This window comes from Cibotium barometz, chromosome 2 (assembly GCF_041138505.1).
Source record: "Cibotium barometz isolate CiBa-2024 chromosome 2, ASM4113850v1, whole genome shotgun sequence".
NCBI classification, from domain to species: Eukaryota; Viridiplantae; Streptophyta; class Polypodiopsida; order Cyatheales; family Cibotiaceae; genus Cibotium; species Cibotium barometz.
Window position 1 is genome coordinate 19481182 of NC_141047.1, and position 25319 is coordinate 19506500.

General features: G+C 43.5%; 1 protein-coding gene across 2 annotated transcripts; it reads left to right on the plus strand.

Moving 5' to 3' along the window:
* Positions 1–3050: 3050 nt before the first annotated feature.
* Positions 3051–24839, plus strand: LOC147640772 (mitochondrial import inner membrane translocase subunit PAM16 like 2-like). 2 transcript variants are annotated; one of them, XM_086815051.1, is made up of 4 exons: positions 3051–3208; positions 23687–23774; positions 23942–24075; positions 24206–24836. In XM_086815051.1, the coding sequence occupies exons 1-4, from the start codon at positions 3206–3208 to the stop codon at positions 24332–24334; spliced, it is 354 nt and encodes a 117-aa protein (XP_086671177.1). In that variant the 5' UTR covers positions 3051–3205; the 3' UTR covers positions 24335–24836. The 2 variants fall into 2 exon arrangements, with proteins under 2 accessions (XP_086671177.1, XP_086671174.1); XM_086815048.1 differs by lacking the exon at positions 3051–3208 and having other exon boundaries at positions 23678–23774; positions 24206–24839.
* The last annotated feature ends 480 nt before the right edge of the window (positions 24840–25319 follow it).

Genomic DNA, 25319 nt, shown 5'->3' on the forward strand with positions numbered 1-25319 from the left:
CTTCTTGAATTTCTTGATGTCTACTAATGATGAAGATCACTTGTAGAAAGCACCTCCATAGGCATTGACACCTTGACAATGGTGGGGGGTATGATAGATTTTTAAAGAAGTAAAAGAACAAAGATTTTCTAAATATGAAAATAGTAATAAAATAGGTAGTAAAAATTCATTATCTATCATCATAGTTTGTAGAAGATAAATGGCCTGGCTCAAGGTGTTAATCCCGCTTAAGAAGATAGATGAATTCAAACTTTATTTGATGGTGAAACAGACCCACAAAAATCTTCATATATACAAGAATCTAAGTGGCACATTTAATTCAATTGAACTCAAGAATTTCATATTTTATTGTTGACTTCTTGGTAGCTTGCTAAAATTTGTAAACATGCTATAAAAGTAAAAATCTGAGGCTATTTTAGTGTATTTCCTAGTGTTGCACCTTGAAGCTCTGCACAAGAACCACCTCTTGGATATGTCCAAGATTGAGTATGTAGAGGCCAAAAGAATGTGAACAGACCACTTTTCAAGGCCTTTTAATACTACCAAAGCTTAAGCTTGTTTAGCTTTTTAACTAAAAGTAATTAAACAATTTTAAAGCCTTTTAATAGTACCAAAGTTTAAGATTTTTAGCTTTTTAACTAAAAGTGATTAAACACTTTCATAATCTCAATGTAGAGAAGCATGTAGCTAAACACTAAACGCTATTTAGTGATTTGACACTAAAAAGCTAAAACAAGCTTAACCTTATCTAGCTTTTTAACTAAAAGTGATTAAACACTTTTATAATCTCACTGTAGAGAAGCATGCAACGCTCCTAAGATATACCTTTGATTATATGGATGAGCTCATCTGTCCAATCTACTTACCTACATCCATGGTGATGATCCCCTCTTGATTAGGTGTATATATCAATTTTCCTTAATCACCTAACTGCCACCTATTACTGCTAAGTACAGCTTGGAAGAAGTCATCAATTCTAGTCTGGAGAGTCTTGGCAAAAAATTCATATCATGGAGTGCCATAGCCACTTAAACCAAAAACATGTCCAATATATTTTCTTAATTGATTGACCTTAAAAGAATCCTTTAGATTGAATGTCCCCCATCTTCCCCCATGGATTCTCAAGCATTTCTCTATAACTATTAGCCTTCTTTATCTCCCATTTCCCCAGATCCTATTCATAACTTGCATCCCCAAAGCCCCTAGTAAAAATAAAGTATTAACTTTCTTTCTCTCACCACTACTATCCTTAAAAATCTATTAAAAAGAGTATGCGACTCTATAAAAGTTTTACATCCAAAATCCTTAGAGGAAGAAGAAACTCTAAATGTCCTCAAAGTCTTCTTATACTCCTTTAGGAAGAAGAAATATTTAAAGGAAGAAGAAACCCTAAGTGTAGTCTAAATGTCTTCAAAGTCTTCTTATACTCCTTTAGGAAGAATAAATATTTAAAGGAAGAAGAAACTAGGTGTAGTCTAAATGTCATCAAAGTCTTCTTATGCTCCTTTAAGAAGAAGAAGCATTTAAAGGAAGAAGAAACTCTAGGTGTAGTCTAAATATCCTCAAAGTCTTCTTATACTCCTTTAGGAAGAAGAAATATTTAAAGGCAGAAGAAACTCTAGGTGTAGTCTAAATATCCTCAAAGTCTTCTTATACTCCTTTAGGAAGAAGAAATATTTAAAGACAGAAGAAACTCTAGGCGTAGTCTAAATGTGCTCGAAGTCTTCATACACCTTTAATGTTTAAAAGAAAGTTATTGATTTTTAAGTGAACCCTCAAATTTTTTTCTAATTCCTTCATATTTAAAGGATATCATTAATGGCCGTGCTCATTGATGGATGCATTTCTTTAATACCTTCCCTTGATATCCAAAATTATTTTGGAATTCCTACTAGTGTCTCTCTCTCTCTCTCTCTCCAAATGTCTCACACTTATTAAATTCTCCCATTATACTACATGGCAAGGTCGTTTCTTGTACATCCAACACATTTTAAAATTATATTCTATCCTTCTACTTGCATAAATCCCATGGAGAATGCATGGCACCAAATCCATATGTTTGCAAGATTATATCACAAGCAAAAACTTGACAACTTAAACGCACTCCTAAATCCACCCTACCTATATCATTACATCCTCTTTCCCCTATCAAAGAAAGCACTTCTAAGTACCCCCCCAAGATCTAATAACATTTTTCACCCCTTCTACATTCCAAGAAAGATGATTCATGTAAGAGGTTCAAGAGATCTTTTTATTAGGGTGCTTGTATCTAAGTTTTTTTTACTGGGGTGCTTATATCAAGGTGGATCAAATAAGTATATCTTTGAAACACGATGAAAAAAATTATTTCCTTGCAGCTTGAAGAAATTTGCCTGTGAGCTCTAGCCCAAGTGGTAATAGGCTCAAGCCGAGAAGCATGAGTCTTGAGTTCGATCCTTGCACCTTTAAAAAAGTATCGCATTAAAAAAAAAAACCTTCACTTAGTGATAGGTCTTCAAGTAAATTTGGTTACTTATTCAAATAATCAAGCCAAGCCAATAAACATGTATTAAGGCCATTGTATTAATTAATTAAGGCCATATTCAAGCCATTGTATTAATTAATTAATCAAGCCCTAACGAGTCTGATTAATTAATTAATAACTTAGGCTTGGCTAAGGTTTTAATACCTTAGGTAAGCCTAAGATACCCAGCCACCCAGTGGAGCACCAGCCAGCGCGACCGAGCAGTAGGTGGAAAAAAAGAGCGAGCACCAGGTGACCAGGCGGAAAAATTCTCTATCTCTCTCTCGTTGTTTGAGGCCAATGGCCGTGTGCAGCGACAAAGAAAAAAAAAAACGGGCCACCTTTTATACGCGATTTTAGACGTAACTTGACTCAGCCCAAGGTTGCGCTCACATTATTAATTAAATGAGACTAAGGTTGCTTTTGGCTCAACTAATTAATTAATGTGCAAACAAATTTTGGTCCCATATATTATTAAGTTATGTTTAAAAAGCAAATATATATTACCTTTTGGGAGAAAATAATAAAATTTCCATTTGAAAAGCGTTGATTTGAGTTTTTTGCAAAATTCAACCGACCTAAATTGTATGTATATGAAGAGCTTGGTTGCAAGTGAAGGAAAGTAGGGCTGAGCACTGCAGAAGAAGACCTTGAAAGCTTTGGGCCTCCTTTAGCAATTTCGTTTCTGTGCGAGCCTACCAAATGGTACGCTTTCACAATTTCTTGAATTCAGAAATTCTCTTTCCGATCATACAATCGCTGTTAACCCTGTTTAATAAATCAAAATTTCCGTCGTGATTTCTAGCTTTAGCTGTTTTTTCAACCATTTTAACGTGAAGGATTTTGGTGTTCGCTTAATTTTCTTCAAACATTTTGTGGATGAAAAATTACCAGGCATGTAGCTCTTCATGTATTACTCAGCAAGCTTTTTGTGAGGGCTTTTACTTGTATGTATGTATGTCGGTATACATGCATGCATGTATGCTTATGCATAGATGCGTACATGCATGTAGATATAGATCAACCTCTATGTATGTGGATGGATGAATCAAATACAAATACTGGATCCCATTAGCTTATTCAACATAGACACATAAACCCTAAAAGAAACCGCAAGAGCACATGGAGGAAAGCAACAATATTGGTGGTACATCAAGAGTGTGACGCGATGATTTTGAGGGTTGTACTTGTGCAGCATGTGGCATACTCATTGCAAATCATTAAGCTCCAAAAATGCATTGCTGGGACTTTGAAGTTGGTGCCGCTGTCATTATGTGATTATTATAGCTTAGGATCAGTTATGTAGATATTTTTTGACACAGGTGTGCCATGTCTGCAGAAAGAAAGAAGGAAAGTTTTATAAATGTTTGGGGAAGGCCAAAATGGCTCATGAAACCAAAAAGTACACATTGATGATAGTAGATGATGCCTAGAGCAAATGCTGTTATGGGACCTGTCTTGACCAAGCGGTCTTGTGGACCTGCCTTCCATACTCAGTGACTTTGCGTAGAGGATGGAAGACCCCTCTGAACAGACAATTGAGTGTCCTTTGTAGTATAACCTGAACTATGAGTAAAGCTCGTTCCTCTGTCATACCATGCATGTCTTGGGCTCCCTTGTGAGATCCACCTTTCAATACGTCTCTACATGCAACCTATAATAAGTGGATGGATACATTTATGAAAAGGTGGCACCCCATGTTTTCACTTCCTCATTGATGTTGGATGTGAGAAATATGTGCTTGAAAACGGAGAATAAAACAGCATATATGTGTAGACAGTAGATTGCAGATGATCAAGAACCTGAATATGTATGAAGGTACACCACGAGGACAAGTTAGGGCTGAAATCAGAGATAACAACGATGAGGAATGAGGCACCTATTATATAGGTCCTCATCATGAGCTGGTCGGCTAGGTCCTATAGCCTGACCTGGACAAAAAATCCATAAAATGCTGAAAAAAGTGCTAAAAAGGCATCCAAAAATGGTGCAAAAATAGCAGAGAAAATATGCGTTGCAGGGCCTTATAAATGGGCCATATACAAGCATACAGGGAGTCCATTTGGGGATGAACAATATTTCCAACACCTCCTCTTCAGCGCCAAATGGGCGGACCAACGTCGGCACGCTAAAGTAAGACCTTTAAAGAAGCACGAGGGAGCGGTTTGGTGAAGAGGTTTGCAAGGTTGTCCTTGGTAGAACAATACACGAAGAGAAGAAGACCAAGTTCGATCCAATCTCGAACAAAATGATAATGAACTTCGATCTGTTTGGATCGACCACGAATCACTGGCTTCTGTGCCAAAACAATAGCACTCTGGGAGTCTGAGAAAATTGTGAGAGGAGAATCTTGTGTACAACATAAATGTTCCAAACTCTAGAATCTGATGAATCCACAAAGCTTCAATCGTGGAGCGAAGGTAGGACTTATACTCAGCCTCAATAGATGATGTAGCAACTGTCCTCTGTTTTTGAGACTTCCAAGAAACCATTCTAGATCCAAGTAGAAAATAATATCTAGAAGTAGATCGCTGAGAATCAACACAACCATTCCAATCAACATCTGTGAATCCCACCAAATCAGAACCACTGGAATAAGTGATACCATAAATGGATGTGCCACGAATATACTGAAGAACCTGCGAAGCAGCTTGCCAATGAGACCGTTGAGCCGCAGAGGAGAACTGATTGAGAATACTCAAGGCAGAAGAGATATCCGGACAAGTGTTGTTGAGGTAGAGCAATGAACCAAAATGATGCAATAAAGATCTCGCCATCTCCTTCATTGTTTGATTTTTCCTCTCAACTATTCCATTCTACTAAGCAGGATAAGGAACTATTGTCTGCCGTTGAATGCCTTTCAATGCAAGAAACTCATCAAAGGGTACAAACTCACCACTATTGTCAATTCGGAAGAACGAAACTGTAAAGTGAGACTGATTCTCAACCATGGCTATCCAAGTCCTAAAACTGACAAAAACATCAGACTTCTGAGCCAAAAAACATAACCCACACTTTTCGAGTAAAATACTTAGCTCCACCAAGGGACTCAACCTCCATAGGTCCAGCCAAGTTTGCATGTATAAGCTCGAGCTTTCATGTAGCCCGATGTGTAGCCTCCTTTGGAAAAGCATCTCTGTGATGTTTGCCCATCATGCAAGACAACCATATATGTGGTAGTGTCGGAGCTTAGGTAAACCATTGTTGGGAAGAAATGTTCTTCAAAGCAGAAACAGGTACATGATCAAAGCGTGAATGCCACAAAGAGGTCTCATCAATAGAGACTAAGACTTGAAAAGGAGAGAATAGTTGATGGATGTGAGAATGAGGGAATATGTGAGCAGAAAGTGGTGATTTTGTAGAGGTCCACAACTGTGCTTGTGCCTCTCGCGGTCCTTTCGAATCGACGGTAACTCCCCTTCCTCTACCTTCGGCCGTGGAACCCCAACAACGATGAAATCAGCAAGGTCGTATGACTCTAGAACAGATTCCATCATAACCTTCCATATGCCGTAGTTGTTCCCGTCCAACTGACGGGAGCAGTTGGCCAGCCAAAAAAAGGTCCACGACCTGAACAGAACTAGTCGGCCTACTCCAGGGAATGAACATATGCACACGAGTGCAGTCGGCCAGCTTCTGGGTCATCTTGCCAGCATAGGGCAGCCACCCACACCATGAAAAATAGGGAAAAATGGGTAAAAAATATGTAGTGGGGAAAAATGAGAAAACACCTAATACGGGCGGGCAAACCCACAACAGAGGCCCTGGTGTATATGTATAGACAGGAGATGACTTCTAACACCCCCTCTTAACTCCTAGCCTTGGAACCAACCCCAGGGAGCTGGAGTGCCGCCGGAGCATAGCTTGAGGAGGTAGAGACTTCGTGAAGAGGTCTGCTGCATTGTCCTCCGTCGAACAATAAAGTAGCAAGATGTCACCAGCCAAGATCTTCTCACGTACAAAGTGATATTGTATCTCTATGTGCTTGGTCCGGGCATGGACGACCGGGTTCCGAGCAATAGCTATGGAGTAGTAGAGGAACCAAGAGAAACATTATCAATACCAAGAACGGGCTAGTAAGAGCCATATCCAATGCGAACCGAAGAAGAGAGTGGCTGGTAATCCTCCAAAATATGAGAATGTTTGGTCATATGGGTGGAAGCACCACTGTCACTAACCCACTCAATCTTTGGCAGTGTGTCACTAACCTCTGTGGAAGAAGTTATATCTATGATCACGAGGAAAGTATCCTGTGGAGAGGTAGGGGGAGAATCTGTAACTGCCATGTATGCCACTTTGGCATTGCCCTCGTTCTTCACCTTTTCCTTGTCTTTATTCTTATTAGAATCCTTGTCAGAATGAATCTTGAGAGTTATCTTTGGCTTTGTATTTGGCTTTGGCTTTGGCTGCCCGAGAACCATCACATCAAGCAAAGCACTGTTACTCCTTGTAGAAATAAACTGTGCATGTATGGTAGGAGTCATGCAATGAATGATGATGAGGCGTGCACGAGCATCCAAAACTCTCCGAAAAGCTAGATCCACCAAGGCAGGTGTCATAACTGATGTCCAAACAGCAGCACCTTCAAGAAGCAATTGGGTATAAAAGGACCAAGTATAATAATTGGTGGTTGTAAGCTTCATGGAATCATTGATTTGGGGAGGAGTGTAGGATGGAACATGAGAGAAAGAAGGGGAGAGGTTTTGTGGGAGGGGAGGAACAAGAGAAGAAGTGGTTGCAGGAAAGGATGGGGGAACCACCAAAGGGGTGGAGGGAGGGGGTACTGATGAAGTGGTAGCCTAAGAAGTAGGGGACAGGATTCCCTTGGAGGAAAAAAGTAGTCCAGAGAAGTTAGAATATTGATCTCCTGAAGCCATATCCTCCAAACGTAGAATCCTCCTCTCTAAATAGGGCTAGAAACAGCTAGACCTCCTCTAAAACTGAGCACAGTTAGTATGAGGATGGAGGAGGAGGAATGCAGGCTGGGAGGGTGGGAAAAATGTCACAAACCCCTATATTCTAGGGACATGCTGTAAACCGGCCTCTGATAGAAAAGGGCGGTAAAACAAACACTCGCACATAAAACACTTCAACGCCATTGAAGACCTAGAAAAGGAAAACAAACAGGGGGAGCTAGAGTGCTCCTGCAAATAGTACACAGACACCGATTGGCCCCAAATCGCAGTGGCGCCCCTTGCGGTATTTCTTTAATTGATTATAAGAGCTTTGATTACAATATAAGGCTGGGAACTCAGCCGTCTAAATGGAACCCCTGAAGCCTGCAAAGAACCTGCATCTGGCTTCTTGTCCACACGGTATCCCCAATCAAGTCCAGCCATTGTTCATATCAAAAGGCTCTTTCACATTGAATCTGCATACAGAAGCTTTCTCCCATGATCAAGGCTGCCACAACCATCCATAGCCTCTCACACTATGAACAGCATCACACCCTGACACATCCAGTGCTCCTGCATCACAACACAGACTCCCAAACTGTCTCTCAAAAGAGTATCACAGCACAGCATACCATACAGTCGACACACCTGTACAAACCCTCTCTACCTTCCAAGGGTACTATCCATCTCTGTCATGGATTCCCTGTCCCCTGTCCTATCAGTAGCAAGGCTGTACCAAACATGTGTCCACTCCTGTACCTTCTGCCTGCATGTGACCTATCTCGTGGAGAAACCCAAAAACATGTTTCTTCGAGAAAACCTACGACCTGTTTCCACATGAAACCCTTAGGCCTGTTTCCCTTTGAAACTTCTATCCTGTTTCCATACATCTAGGTACCTGTTCCCTCATGAAACATCTGGCAACATAGAGATGCCCATGACTGTAGGTCCCACTGTTCCTTTCTAGCAGGAAGAAAACAATCTGCTCCATGAGCACGCAGCCATGCGAGCTTGCATCACTCCCATGCCAAGAAACATATTCAAGTGACCTGTACTTGCAGCCAAAAACCCAAGCACATTGCTGAATTTGCAGTCAAACAAAAACAGCCCATAAATTGTCCTGTTTCCACCCTCTGAACTGCCAAACCCTTCCTCTCACAAAGGGCTAGAGAGAACCACTCTAGAACAGTCTTAAGCCAGTGAAAAGAGAGACTCCGAAAGACATCACCTGCAGTCCCACTTGCTCACAAAGAAAGAGAGACTTACAGTCTTTATGTCGCTTTCCACAAGGAAGAAAAGACTCGAGGAAAAGCCCCGAATTGCCTTGTCCTCTTGTCTTGCAGCCGGAAGAGGGAGAATACTTGTGAGAGAACCTGCTGTCCAGCCTTGTGTTCCCTTCTCACAACTCACACTTCCCAACTGACAACCATCTTCTTGCCAAAAGCAAAGGAGAGAGGAAGAAAAGAAAGAACCTGCAAGCGCCTGTGTACTCTGCAGCACAGCAGCCAGCTTATCCCCCAAAAAACCAAAGAGAGAAGAAAAAGGATCTGTGTTTCTGTCCTTTTGTGCAACACACCAGCCAGTAGCTTCCCTCTTCAAGAGTCAGTTCAGAGCCTGAATTCAGCTGCGCCTGCATACACAACAGCTTTGCCTGCTTGCAACTCTCTCCAAAAAACAAGAGAAAGCTGAAGCGCAGCCCTGCAGCCTGCCTGTTTTCAGAAAAGCTCTCCACGCCAGCAGCCTGTATGCGCCCTGTTTCCAGAAAAGCTCTCCTCTCTCATGCGCTGCCCGCCAGCCTTCCTCAGCGAAGAAGCACACCACCCAACAAGAGTTAGGCGCCTCTCCTCCTGGCAGCCCCTCCTTTTTCCTAAAAAGCACACGTGGCCCCAAAATAGCTTATGGGCCACGTTTTCTTCATAAAAGGCATTAAAAATGACTTTAAAGGTTTTTAAAACCTTTTAAGTTAAAATTTCTTTGCCCCCTTTCACACATGGGGTTGTCCACACATGGGCTCCCTTTTTGACTCCAACCTGATGCCATTCACACTGTCCACCATGTCCCCGTGCACATTTGCATCTTGTCCAGAGAAAAACACAGGGTTGTGACATACCCCCCTCTTGAAAAATGGCAAGCGTCCTCGATTGCACTCAATGGCACAGTAAAGCATCTCATGAGCAAAGATACCCCATATGGCAAAAACAATGGCCTTCCAATGCATCTGGGTGATAAAACAATCATCTTGCACAATAAGCCACACTGTCCTCTTGCTTGTTACTTCAGAACCTACAGCAAAAGTCTAAAACCAAATGGAAACACGTTAACTGTGTTAGCCAAAAATAAAACCATGCGTCATTCTACATATGGCACACATATGCATGACACACACATATGCATTCGCAAACAATATGCTGCTCAAAATGCCCTACCTACTCCCAAGTAACAGTCTAAGGGCTGCTCGCAAGCCTTACGCCCATGGGCATCCCACAGGACCCATGACTGATGGTACAACATGAGCATATGCAAGCACTCAATGCATCCAAACACTACATCTACCAAGTACTTTCCCACATATGTCTCATGGCCATCCCGCAGGAGTTACACCCAATGGTGCATCCATGAACATAATAAAGCACTTGATGTATCATACCAACATACATGCAGCACATGACACAATGCAGAGTATTTCCCAATGTATTCTCAATGGTACCAGGATCCAATGGCACCAGAATACAAAAATACCTCTACCTCAAAAAGTGTATGCATACATGCACAAACAGAGTTCGATCCATATTTCCATGAACCAAACCAACTCTAGGACTGCTCGCAAGACTTATGTCCTCCATAGAGTTATCCATAGTTGCAGTTAGAGTTCCAGGTGCGCGCGACTGTGAACCATACCCAACTTTTCCGTCATCTCATGTGTCTAGAACACAAAATCATAGAAGTCCCATAAGCAGATGTACTGTCAGCCTCAGTACCTTTGGGTGAATACAAAGATGTCACCAAGCGACTCCTAGATAACAAATGAGCCTGTCTGTAACAAGGGAGCGGAGGTGCTACCCCCCTCTTGAGCATCAGGCAATGCTCCAGACCCATGCTCTGCTGAACCTGAATGAGCCGTAACAAGAGTCGACTCCAACTCATAGGCATCAAGATAAAGCTGCAACTCCTGAGGTGAATCTGCTAAGTCACCCTCCTCCATCCACTTCGCATCCATCAGTGAACCTCCTCCATCCACTTCGTATCCATCAGTGAACAGCTCTTGAACTTCACAGGATAGCGACGGGAAACCTTACCCTGTACCTTTCTTTCCTTATGTGCCAGTATATGCTCAGGAATAAGAACCTCGTCAAGTTCCTCTACTTCCATCTGAGCCTCATCTGATACATCCTCAGGCACCCAAAACTTGCTTGCACTCCACCCAAGTGGTAAGCACAAGTCCTCGATGAAGCATAGTAGATCACCACTGCTAAACATAGAAAGAAACTGTCTTCCGAACCCATGAAGCCTCTATGAAGATATCACCGGTGACAAACTGTCGAAAGCCATAGCCTTCAACGCATCTCCTGCACCATAACACTTCAACTGCTTCTTGTTCCTGGCCGACTACTTCTTGTCCTTGGTGTCTTTTCTCCTGAACTTCATCTTCAGCTCTTGCTCTTCACCTCATATAGGCAAAGACACAAAATCCTGTATTGTGTCCTGCACTTCCTTTTCACTTTCCTCATGTTGAAGCTTTTGATGCGACTCTCATGAGACAACCACAAGCTCGCCCCCTTAGGAAAGTTGGCGATTGTCCCAACCAAAGCAACCACGGACTCGCCTCCTTGAGAAAGTCGACGATGTGTCCCGGCAACGGAACCTTGAAACCGGCCTCTGATAGAAAACCAGAGTGCGGTAGATTAGCAATCACCCGTCCACTTGTAGTCTAGATGTGAAAAGAACACAGATTGGAGCTAGAGTGCCCAAATCTGAAAACACAGCGACACCTGTTGGCCCCAAAGCTTGGCGCCCCTTGCGGTATTTCTTTATTCAATTATAATAAAATGAATGGCTGAGTACAACACAAAGATCAGCCAAGAGTTTACACCTGTAAGTCCAATCTGACGGCCCACAAATCCTTCTCAGCACAGAGGATCTATGCACACAGATCTGTGTCTTCAAACAACACACTGTGCCTCCCTCTGATCAGCCAAGATCACTAAGCAGGCCAGCCATGGGCATACATCTGGCATAACTCAAGTGCATGATACATCTTCTCAGCTCAAACATACATGTGCTGTCCAATCTCTGTCTCAACCCTTGTCAATCTGCCATACCCCTCCTCTCACAAGGGGCCAGATAACACATATCTGCAACAGACATCAAGCAGTAGAAAGAGAGATAGATGAACAGAAACAGGGCTGACCAAGTTCAGCTCGTGAAACAACACTGGAGGAAGCAACAGCACCAATCTGTACTTGCAGGCACTTGTATCCACAACCCTGCTTCACACGTGTGCTTGTACTTGCCTGTATCCTCCTCCTGATGTCCACTCTTATGCTGTCCTTGAAAATACAGATCTGAAAATCAGCACTGTACCCGTCTGTACCGCCTCGGGATACGTGCCAGGAGTTGTACTTGCACAAACAGTCGGCTGTCCTGATTCTGGTCGCCTGAATTTGAGTAACCAGGCCTGTCCAGCACCTGTCCAGCACCTGTCAGCACCCCTGCAGCAACTGTACTTGCTGTACCTGGCTGCCCGTACACTGTACGGCAGCCGTACAGTACTGTACTTGCTGAAAATCTGACTGTACAGCCTGTGTAGGGCCTGTGCGCAGCCAGTCCAGCAGTGAAGAAGTCTCACAGCTTGTACCAAAGAGAAAGAGAGAGAGTGTACTTGCACAGATCTGGCCGTACAGTGCTGTACGGCTGATTTACACTCAGAAAAACAGCCACAGCCCTCCAAATCTGCAGTCGACTTGCTCTTCCACCTTCCCACGTTTTGTCTACATGCGCTTGAAGAAACTCCACGATTCCCTTCCCAAAAAGCTAGAGAGAGAGGGAGGAGAGAGAAGCACTACTCCAAAAGTGGCTCCTCCCCAAAATTAATCCCTAGGGCCCCAAACTTTAATAAGTTCCTAGGGCCACTAAGGCCTAGGGGCAAACTTTAATAAACATTAGAACTTAATGTTTCTAGTTCCCCCCTTCACACCTAGGGATGTCCACACATCTTAAACTCTGTCCGGGCACCCCCCATGTGAATCATAAAATATTCTGACTCTGCAACCACCATGCCCACACTTGTACTGTTCCATTTTCACAGGGCCATGACACATGCGGATGCGTGTCAGGCCTAGAAACATGCGGATGCATGTATGTATTATACCTGGGCATGTGTATGGATCATATGAGTGGATGCATATGAGTCCAAGGACATGGCAGGACATTTGTGGACTTTCGGGCGGTGCTCGTGTGGATTCCGGCCATGCACACATGGTGTGTTATGATGGCAGGCGGAATATTTTCAAGTACAAGAATGATGATAGGTGGTTCTCCAAGTTTACATGTGCACAATGCATAAATGATGCACGCCATAACTTTATTTTACTTTGTGTGACATTGTCTTGCTGCCTGGACAATGCTTGTTATTTTGGCTTGTGAAGTCCGAGGGACCGGGGACGCCCGGGCACCTTGTAGACACGTGTGTGCACTCCTGTTTGGGCCTAAAACTGTGGGCTTATGGGTTTTGCAGGTGGTAAGTGCGTCCACACTCAATTTACAACTTATTTCATTTACTACTAAAGTTTATTGGTTTGCAGGTCCACACTCATTAATAAGTGGCTGGACAACTTATAATGCGTTCGCATTTGGTTGGACCAAAATTAATGAAGTCCGGACAGCTTATGGCCATTTCCCATTTGGTTGGACCTAAACTTATACAAACAGGACAAATGGAACACTATGGGCTGGACACCTACCTGGACACCTTATGGGGACACATGTCAGCCAGTATGTGTACCCACCAAGCCCCTTAGGTGGCACTGGAAAAAGGCGCCTCCCTCAAGAGGCCTTTTGGGCTGTTTTATTCATCATTCAACACATTGGAGAGCTGGTTGGAGCTTTGGGAGTTGCTACAGGGCTGGTTGCTTGCTTCCCGGACTCACACAAGCTTGGATAACGATCCCCACACTCTTCTAAAGGGCTGGTTGGTAAATTTCAGACCTGCAATTTCTGGTTATTGCGAGTTTTGGGCTGGTTACAGGTGTCCAAAGTCAACTTGGACAGTACAGGACAGCTCTAGGGACCTCCACAGGGCTGTAGGACCCCTTACAGGTGGATTTCTCGCGATAGAAAGTTGCTGTTTTGGACTGGTTATTGCACAAAACAGGCCGGACAGCAATGGAATATGTGAGCATGGATGTGTCTCAAGGATTCCTGGTGTAACAGGTGCTTAGGGCAAGCATTGGGGACACTTGCTCGCGGAGAACACAGGTTTCTGGATTAGTTTCTCGCGTGGAAACAGGACCTAAAGATCCATTTACATCTTGTGCAGGGCGGAGTACCTGTGAGGATTGTGATACTCTTGTGCAGGGCGGATGTACCTGTGAAGAGGCTTGTGCAGGGCGGATGTACCTGTGTGTAGGGCGGATGTACCTACAGATTCTCTTGTTTGAAATGTATTCATTCATGATGTATTTGGAAGAATCAGGTGCAGGCTGGTGGTGAATCCCCAGGCACCCGTAATCTTGTACTTTGCAGACTCTTTTGGTAATATAACCTAAAGGGGGGGGGGTCAGCCTACCATCGGCCCCTTTATGTGGTGTACTGTCATTTTCAGCTTTGTGGTTGTAATGCTCAAGTGTTAAGTGCTCAGAATCTTGTTCACATTTATACGATTCCAATACACGCGTCCGCCTCCCGTTACATTGGTATCAGAGCACAGTTTTTCTCCTCATTGGAAAACGGTCTGAGGCTTGGAATCATAAGTGGTGACCTGATTTGAGTGTCATGGACAGCCACATTGACAGTGTAGAGAACACACAGGACCGTGAATTTCATGGTACAAGGGATGCAAGAGGCAATGATGTCTATGGAGATGCAGGTACTCATGACACTATGCATTCTGATTTGGAATCTTTGAGGCGTCAAGTGCGACGCTATAGGGCTGAAACCGAAGAGCTTAGGTCATTGAAAAATGACCCGGATGTACAAAAGGTGTTGGCTGCGAAGGCAAAGGCTTCGGTCCATGAAGTCACTTTTGAAGCAATTGCAAAGGAAATGGATGTTGAGAAACCCCGAGAGCTTGCACTTGCATACCTAATGGTTAAGGGTGATGTATACACTGAAGCAGATGGTAGTTTGGCTTTCAAGAAGCCACCCCTCATGGCTGCCCGTGGTGATGCACATGATACACAACAAGCAGAAAGAGCACAGCAAGTACCAAATGCTGAAAGGACAAGAGTCCCTGGTGCTAGGCTTGATGCAGGTCAAGAGAAGAGTAAGGATGAGGGATCCTCTACTCATTCCCGCTTTGCTCCAAGAAGACATATCCGTTCTCGTGTTGAGCTTTCCACTCATTTGGAGAGTGTGGCTCAAGAGAGAACGAAGAGGGATCGTGAATCTTGATGGCGGCATCATCATCATGCAGATGAACAGGATGTACATAGGGATGCATATAGAAGGAAGAAGCCTCGAGAGTTCAAGTCCGGTGACAAGGATGTAAAGTTTGAAAACTTTCAGGGACGGATGGACTCTACCAAAGCACTTGCTTTCATTAGACAGTTTGAGATAGCTTTTTGCAATGAAGACTTTTCGGAAAAGTCTATGCTCAGGCATGTGGGAATGCATCTCAAAGATACGGCAAGTGATTGGTGGCTTGCAAAAATACTTGATGGAAGTGCTGCCCCAACTTGGTCTTCTTTCAAAATTCAGTTTTATGATCAATTCTTACCACCAAACTTTGCAAAGGATGTACGCAAGGAGTGGGATTGGCTGTCCCAAGATGAGGGAGAGTCCGTTGCTTCATACATAGCAAAGTTTTGGAAAGTCCTTCTCAAGGTTACTCCCTTCATGAAGATTGGAGAGGACGAGAAGAAGAGAAAGTTTGAATCGGGGCTCCATCACATCATTCAACAAAGCTTGGGAGTGTACCCAAATAAGACCATACAAGAGCTTATACACTCAGCCATGATTGCAGAGAACTTGCACATAAAAGCACCCACAAATAAGCCATTTGCAGGTCAAAACAAGAGCAAATTCAGGGCTGGTTATGACCAGAAAAAGGGTGGACAGCCACCTAAGAATGCTCCCAAAGATGGCCGAGATGCAAAGGATGACTCCGAAAAGAAGCCGGGGGGTAAACGCCACAATTTTGGGCTCTCAAAACAGCAATTGGAAGAGTATAGGAAGGCTGGAAAATGCTTTAAGTGTGGCAGTAAAGATCATATATATCCTAAATGCCCACAGAATCCTAAGAATGTTGAGCCTAATGTGGAAAAGCCTCTTGTGAATGTTGTACCCGATGTGCAAGGTAATACAGGGCATGAGTCCAAGAGTAGAGTCATATGCAAGGCTTGGGGCAAATTGAAGGATCAGCCTGCTTTGTTTCTTTTTGATGATGCTTCCACAGATAACTTTATATCCGTACAGCCGCCATAGGTCTCAATGTGGAAGACATGGGAATGCAAATGAATGCAGATGCCGCCTTTGAGGGCAAACAGGTTGATGTAATTCCGGTCATTGGTAAGCTCCGTGTACAAATACAGGACTACCTCGACTATGAGAGCTTTTTAGTGGCTCCTCTTACAGGTTGTGATGTTTTGTTGGGGATGCCCTGGCATCACCGTTTAGAGCCTATTAAGGCTTACAAAGAGAAGAAAATCAGCTTTGCGTGAGCACTCTATAGATGCTGGTACTACTGGAAGTACCATACCTCTTGTAAGCCATGTACAAATTAATAAGGCAATAAAGAAATCAGCTTGTTCTTACTTGGTTTTTGTACGTGATACCATTGAACATTCTAGTGTTGATGTTAGTACATTAGATCAAGACAAGCTTAACTTTTTGAATGAGTTCAAAGATTGTTTTGCAAATGCTTTGCCAGCAAGGTTGCCACCAGAGAGGCCGGAAGATCATTGCATAGATCTAATTCCCGGTAGCTCTCCACCTAATAGGCCACCATACAGGGTGAGTGCTAGTCAACAAGAAGAGATTATGGCACAGGTGAATGAACTTTTGGAAAAGGGTTTGATTCGACCTAGTTCCTCGCCATATTGCTCGCCGGTACTTCTTGTTCAAAAGAAGGATGGTACTTACAGGATGTGTGTTGATTACCGTGCCCTCAATAAGATAACCATCAAGAATCGGTTTCCGATTCCGCGCATTGATGACATCTTGGACAAGCTTGAAGGTTCGGCATGTTTCAGCCGAATAGACCTCAAGAGTGGGTATCATCAAGTGAGAGTGGCACCTCAAGATGTACACAAGACTGCATTTAGGACAGCCTTTGGTCTTTATGAGTTTTTGGTGGTGCCTTTTGGCCTTACAAATGCACCCACTACCTTCAACAGGATGATGGACAGGGTGTTCAGAAAGCATAGAAAGTTCACAGGTATATTCTTTGATGACATTATTGTATTCTCAAAGAATGAAGCCCAACATCGTGAGCACCTGGCTATTGTGTTTAAAGAGCTTAAGAAAAATCAGCTCTACATAAATGCAAAAAAGAGTGAATTCTTCCTCCTAGAGATTCACTATCTTGGTCACATTGTATCAAAGGATGGTGTGCGCATGGAGCCCGCAAAGATACAAGCCATGCAAGAATGGCCAGAGCTGAAATCAGTCCATGAAGTGAGGAGCTTCCTTGGTTTATGTGCTTACTACAGGAGGTTCGTCAAGCATTTTGCCTTCATTGCTGCTCCGTTACATGACTTAACGAAGAAGAAAGCAATCTTTAAATGGACACAAGAAGAGAGAGATGCCTTTCAAAAGTTGAAGAGTGCAATCATCTCGGGACCGGTACTCATTATTCCGGATTTGCACAAACCTTTTGTGGTGGAATGTGATGCATGTGGGGACTGCATAGGGGCTGTTTTGAACCAAGAAGGACATGCCATTGCCTATGAGAGCAAACGCTTGCAACATGCAGAGCTTCACTTACAGGTTTATGAGAAGGAGTTGTTGGCTGTAATTCATGCCCTTACTATTTGGAAACACTATCTTTTAGGGGCTGATTTTATGTTCAAAACTGATCATCAAAGTTTGAAATACTTTTTGACTCAAAGTAAGCTCTCAGAGAAGCATATGAGATGGGCAAATTTCCTCTCAATGTTTCATTTTCAGATTTTACACACTCCAGGGAAAAAGAATGTGGTGGCAGATGCCTTATCTAGACGACCACAGGTTCATGCTATTACAGTTGCATACCATGAGGACTTATCGGATATGCGTAATACTTATCATATGGATGAGGATTTTGCACATGTATGGGCTGATTTGCAAGAGGGTATTGCTGTCCCATCTTATGTCATAAGAGATGGATATCTCATGATGCAAAATCGTATGTGTGTGGTAAAGAACCTTCGCCATAAGGTTATGGATGAGTGCCATGCTCCTCCATATGCAGGTCATAGAGGCATTTTGGCCACAACACAAGCTTTGGAGAGGTATTTCTTTTGGCCAGATATTCGCAAGGATATTGAAGCATATGTACGTGAATGTATGGTATGTCAAAAGGTCAAGTTTGATCGACATAAGACACCTGGATTGCTTCAGCCTTTGCCTATACCAAATGAACCATGGGAAAGCATTGCTATGGATTTCATTATGGATTTGCCAAGGACGCCACAAGGAAATGATGCTATTTGGACCATCATTGACAGGTTTAGCAAGCAGGCACATTTCATTCCCGTGCGCAAGACAATAAAGCCAGATCATATGGCTAGGATGTTTTTGGCAAAGATATTCAAACACCATGGCATGCCTAAATCTATTGTGGGGGATAGAGATCCTAGAACCACAAGCTTATTTTGGCGTGCATTGTTTGACAATATGGGTACAAAGCTGAACTTCTCATCAGCTTACCATCCACAGACAGATGGGCAAAGTGAAATAGCAAATTCAGCCGTCCTCGACTTGCTGAAATCTTATGTATCCGACCGCAAATCGGATTGGGAGAAGTATTTACCACTTTTGGAGTTTGCCTACAACAATACGGTACATACTTCTACGGGCAAGGCGCCCTTTGAGATTATCTATGGCAAGGTGGTACTACCACCCATCCTTCGTACAAAGAATGAGATTTTTGCAGCAGATGAGTATGTCAGAGACTTGGATACTGCATTTGCACACGTACGGACAGCCATAGAGAGGTCTCAAACCAAGAATAAAAAGGCAGCTGATAAGCATAGAAGGGATGTACAATTCAAACAAGGTGATTGGGTCTTGCTGAAATTTGAAAAGACACGCCTTCGGAAGAGACCAGGGAAAGAGGGAAAGTACCCTAAACTTTCCAACAGGTATTATGGACCTTTTCAGATCTTGGAGAAGATCAATGATGTTGCATTTCGGCTTGTACTCCCAGATCATTGGAACATGCATAATGCTTTTCATGTGAGCCTATTGAGGCCTTATGTGGGACCGACACCGTTTGAACCGGTTTTGGAAGACCCACCCGAGGTGGATGAGCTGGAAGAGATTCTTCAACCTGAACAGATTGTTTTTCACAAGGAACCAAAGCTTGCGGGAGGCAAACTTGTTCGTAGGTACCTTGTGAAGTTCCAAGAATTATTCAGCTTTGGATGCGAAATGGATGGATGAGGCCTACTTCGAGGATTACCCAGATCTTTTGAAGGCCTATCTGGAGGCTTTTCAGTTGTGGTCAACTGATTAGAAGCCGGGGGGATGTCACAAACCCCTATATTCTAGGGACATGCGGATGCGTGTCAGGCCTAGAAACATGCGGATGCATGTATGTATTATACCTGGGCATGTGTATGGATCATATGAGTGGATGCATATGAGTCCAAGGACATGGCAGGACATTTGTGGACTTTCGGGTGGTGCTCGTGTGGATTCCGGCCATGCACACATGGTGTGTTATGATGGCAGGCGGAATATTTTCAAGTACAAGAATGATGATAGGTGGTTCTCCAAGTTTACATGTGCACAATGCATAAATGATGCATGCCATAACTTTATTTTACTTTGTGTGACATTGTCTTGCTGCCTGGACAATGCTTGTTATTTTGGCTTGTGAAGTCCGAGGGACCGGGGACGCCCGGGCACCTTGTAGACACGTGTGCGCACTCCTGTTTGGGCCTAAAACTGTGGGCTTATGGGTTTTGCAGGTGGTAAGTGCGTCCACACTCAATTTACAGCTTATTTCATTTACTACTAAAGTTTATTGGTTTGCAGGTCCACACTCATTAATAAGTGGCTGGACAACTTATAATGCGTTCGCATTTGGTTGGACCAAAATTAATGAAGTCCGGACAGCTTATGGCCATTTCCCATTTGGTTGGACCTAAACTTATACAAACAGGACAAATGGAACACTATGGGCTGGACACCTACCTGGACACCTTATGGGGACACATGTCAGCCAGTATGTGTACCCACCAAGCCCCTTAGGTGGCACTGGAAAAAGGCGCCTCCCTCAAGAGGCCTTTTGGGCTGTTTTATTCATCATTCAACACATTGGAGAGCTGGTTGGAGCTTTGGGAGTTGCTACAGGGCTGGTTGCTTGCTTCCCGGACTCACACAAGCTTGGATAACGATCCCCACACTCTTCTAAAGGGCTGGTTGGTAAATTTCAGACCTGCAATTTCTGGTTATTGCGAGTTTTGGGCTGGTTACAGGTGTCCAAAGTCAACTTGGACAGTACAGGACAGCTCTAGGGACCTCCACAGGGCTGTAGGACCCCTTACAGGTGGATTTCTCGCGATAGAAAGTTGCTGTTTTGGACTGGTTATTGCACAAAACAGGCCGGACAGCAATGGAATATGTGAGCATGGATGTGTCTCAAGGATTCCTGGTGTAATAGGTGCTTAGGGCAAGCATTGGGGACACTTGCTCGCGGAGAACACAGGTTTCTGGATTAGTTTCTCGCGTGGAAACAGGGCCTAAAGATCCATTTACATCTTGTGCAGGGTGGAGTACCTGTGAGGATTGTGATACTCTTGTGCAGGGCGGATGTACATGTGAAGAGGCTTGTGCAGGGCGGATGTACCTGTGTGTAGGGCGGATGTACCTATAGATTCTCTTGTTTGAAATGTATTCATTCATGATGTATTTGGAAGAATCAGGTGCAGGCTGGTGGTGAATCCCCAGGCACCCGTAATCTTGTACTTTGCAGACTCTTTTGGTAATATAACCTAAAGGGGGGGGTCAGCCTACCATCGGCCCCTTTATGTGGTGTACTGTCATTTTCAGCTTTGTGGTTGTAATGCTCAAGTGTTAAGTGCTCAGAATCTTGTTTACATTTATACGATTCCAATACACGCGTCCGCCTCCCGTTACAAAAAAACCAGAAGAGGAGAAAAGAAATGGTTCTCCAAGATTTAATGGCTGCTGAAAACACAGCTCTGTGTAGAAAAAACACAGCCTGATTAAAGAAAACGCAGCACCACTGAGAAAACGCAGCTCCCAGATCTGAAAACGCAGGTTTTTATGTGCTGAAATCTGTAAACAACAGGTTCATGAAGGAAAACATAGGTCTCAAGAACCTAAATATGAAGGAAGGTTCAACATGAGGGAGGCACGTGACTGCTCGTATGTACAAATCAGGGCTGAAATCAGAGAGAACAATGATGAGAAATGAGGCACATATTATATAGGTCCTCATGACCTGGTCGGCCAGGTCCTACAGGCCAACTTGGACAAAAAATCATAAAATGCTGAAAAAATATTCAATGCAGGGCCCTTATAAATGGGCCAGATACAAGCATGTAGGGAGTCCATCTGGGGATGAACCATATTTCCAACATTGGAGGATCATTTGGGTACCCCGTCTTCAATAAGTTTCGCAGTCTCATTGGGATGGACATCAATCTATGGGCATCCTAGATCAAGAAAGTAAGGCAACCGTGGGGGGTGCGCACCGTGCGCGCGTGGGGTGTGTGTGGGAGCATATATTGATACCAAGTTCTACACCCGCTTTTGGGCACTGATGACGTTAGTGGAGTTGATGGTTTATTGTCTTGTGGATGACTACCATGAAGTTATAAATTGCACTTTTTGATAAGGTGAATTTGGGCATGTTCCTGGATTCATCTAGGTATATATAAGGCAACCGTGGGCTTTGCCATGGTTGCAGGTGGTCAACTTTCCATAAATAACCCACACCCTCCTCTCCCCCACCTGGGGCCCCATGGTTGTTTCTATTAGTCAAGAGAACCTCTGCATGGAGCAGTGGAGGCAAAATTAGTGTGAACAAAAAAACACATGAAAGGAATACAAGAAACAAGTGGGTTGGCGAAGGCCTTCCTCTCTGATTGTGATGAAACATGAAGCTGCCTCATAGAATTCCTCGTGATAGGTGAGAGTGGCAGTAATAAGCTTCTTTCTCAGGGAGAGAAAGTAGTTTCTCTATATATTATGTATGGGAGTTGAACCCATGTCCTATGGATGTAGTGCTGTCAAATGTCTGAGAAGTCTGTTTCATTCCAGTTTGGCTGGTGATGGTGTATATTGCAAAGGTGGTATTTTATTTATATTGAGTCCATGTTGAGTATACTGTGCAACCAACACTCAGTGTCACATTGACACCCCGTGCACATTGGCTGCCCTCCGCGGTGGAGGGAATGGGGAAAGGGCTGCAGCTGCGTCCATGCCTGGAAAGCCGGGTTGGCGGCCTAGTTAATACCGAATTACACTGCGTTTGCACCATTTGCACTATCTTGTCAAGTGTATGACTGAAGAAGGTGACTATTTATTTTCCATGTTTTTTTTTGGCTGGTGAAAGAACTTTGTGGGCAGTCATAATTTTGAAGTGGAGACTATAATGCATGACATAGAAATTGGCAGCTTGCAGGAAGCTCCATGTGCGCCTTGTATGCACAGCTAATTGTTTATAGGAAGATAAGACCAGCCATGGAAGCCTCTATTTACCCTCAACTCTCATACCCATGCACGCACATATCCGGGGGAGTTCACACACAATTATTACTGCAATTAAACACTCAACCTAAAGGCACTCACTCATCCACTTTAAATCACAGGCACACATGAGAACTAGATACCACACTGGAACCGCAATGCGCCAACCCGGCCCCGGCCCCCCCCCCCCCCTCCCCCCGAATTTTTGTCATATTACCAAGGAGTATTTGTCTGAACAAGCTTTGGGTTTGCTTCTTGTGTTTAGCACCAAGTTATCCAAAATACAATAATAATATCTCAAACAGATATCCACAAATCATCGGTTTCTTGTAAACCCATGAAATCCACGAAAGCGTGGAACTTGTCTTCAATCTCCATAACTCTCATAAATGGTGGTGTCTAGGTACGGGCAGCGGCCAAAAGAAAGACAGCCATGACAACCTCCATCAAGCGCAGCCGGTACTTCAGCAGGTTGGTACAAGTATGTACACAAGTACAATTGCCATAAACTACAGGTACAAAAAGTATGGACACCATGTCATCAGTCTGCACAGGTGTATGGACGCATGGTACAGTCGGCACAGTCAGCAGCATGCGGGTACAGCCACATCATGTACAGAATTGTACAGCAGTACATGAACAGTACGGATAGAGGTACAGTTGATGGCGATGTAGCGGGAGCCGGTGATAATTTAAAATATCCTCTATGCACACCCACACAGCCATTGAATATATGTGCGTGTATATATATATATATATATATATATACACGCACATGCACCTGCTTTTTGGCTTTCTGCATTGTTTCTTTGCAAGCCAGGATCACGAGGGGCCCAAATGATAAGCTGTCTGGCCTATTATAATAAATATGTCCACCCTCAGTAAAAATGATGTGAACATGCTCAAATAACCTGTTTTGGACCTGTTTTCCACACAAATGACCTTCAGGCTTCCAGTCAATTCAATAACCTGTCAGCGCATGCTCCATGTAATCCATAGCTTGAATCCTGTTCTTAGGCACCTCCCAGGGTACCCGGAACCCAATCTTGGATAACCTCATATTTCCAAATTTTGTCCAAAAGTCCATATATCTGTAAAATACTGATATACGCCGATAAATTCCTGTAAATCCCAAAAATGAGAGAGAGAGAGAGAGAGAGAGAGAGAGAGAGAGAGAGAGAGATGTGTATACTTGTGTTTTATGCTGCAGGCAGGTAAAATCATTGCAAATCTGGTGGTTCTAGGATCAGGAGTTTTGTTGAGAGCATTTTCTCAAGCTTATCGCCAAGCTCTAGTTAGTAAGTCACAGTGCATCACAGTAGATTTATCTATATACTGGACTCAAGATTCTATGGATATGGAAGCTAACATAGTCTAAATTCTTGTGTTTTAAACTGCTCTCAGCTATTTTGATGTTTTGAAGATACATGATGGTGGGTTGCGCCTTGTTGTGAGCTTGTTTCAGATGCATCAAAGTCGGGAGTTGCACAAGAAACGGTGCGGAATGCTGTGTCTAAATCATCTAAGGCAATGACAGAAAATGAAGCAAGAATGGTATTGGGCATAACTGAGAAGACGACCGTGGAGGAGATGCTACAGGTGGGTGCCCTCTCTTATCTTTTTCATGCTTTTAGTGGCTGTACTCTTATCTTCCTACTGCAGGATTTGTGGTATGCACTTGATATACTATTGGTTAATCCTAACATGATTTATTTTGTGCTCTATGCAGAGATACGAAAATCTCTTTGAGAAGAATGCCCAATCAGGCAGCTTTTATCTACAGTCCAAAGTCCAAAGGGCAAAAGAGTGTTTAGAAGCAGCAGAACAATTGAAAGTTGATGGGCAAAAGAGTGTTTAGAGCAGTTGAATGCAAAGAGGTACTTGATTGAAAGAACACTACATTTTTTCCAAAGCATCCTTGCGGTTTCTCACTCTTGGGCGCAGCTGTGGTGGTGGCTTGTGTTGCAAGAGCAACCACATAGCAATTGGGAAGTTGGATGCTTACATTGAGGATAGGGACTTTTGGGTTTTGACACATAGCACCTACCTATATTTCCTTGTATGATTTTGGAACACCGTCAAAGCCTGTTTTCTGCAGGATTATTTTACCTTAGGATTAGAGGTCAGAGGTTGGCTAACAAGTTGTATGTGAAGACACTGTATTTTTTTGGGAGAGTATGCACGGAGGAGAAAAAAGGGGGGGGGTGTGCGTGGAATGTTCTTTAAGGTCTCGGTCTTTCAAACCACAAGTACAATATTTTTTGTTGTCTCCATGCTAGTGAGACATTTTTGCTGAAGCCCTATTCCATTTTGGTTTAACTGTGCTCATGTGAGTTCTTGAGAGATCTCCCATTTAGTTTTTCTTATTGTTGCAACATGGAAGGTCTTTATTCTTTTGTATCAAGAGTAACAACTGGTAGGTCATTACTAATTCTTATGCAGGAGACGGCATTTACTTCGTGTGACGACTGGTGTAGCATCTAGTGTCTTAATTGTCTGTCCTGGCTTTCCAGTCTTCTCTTTTATTAAGTCTGGCTTGAACCCAGGCTATCCTCGAACTCTGATAATTCAGCCTCAACGTGTCTTCCACCTCATGAACCTCTGATAGAATTTTTGTGCTTGTGGTGTTTCCAGCGATGTTTTTCTGGCCATGACACGACCCTGATCTTGGAAGATTGCCGATTTGCTCACCTTGCTAGTTGCTTGACCTTGGCCAATTTGCTATCCACTACTTTGTGCCCTTAAGATATCTGATTGATTGACGTTTGCAAATGTGTTTTGTAGGTGGTAACTAAGTCTCCTCACATGATGCTCATATGGTCCTCAACTTTGTTTGCAACTGC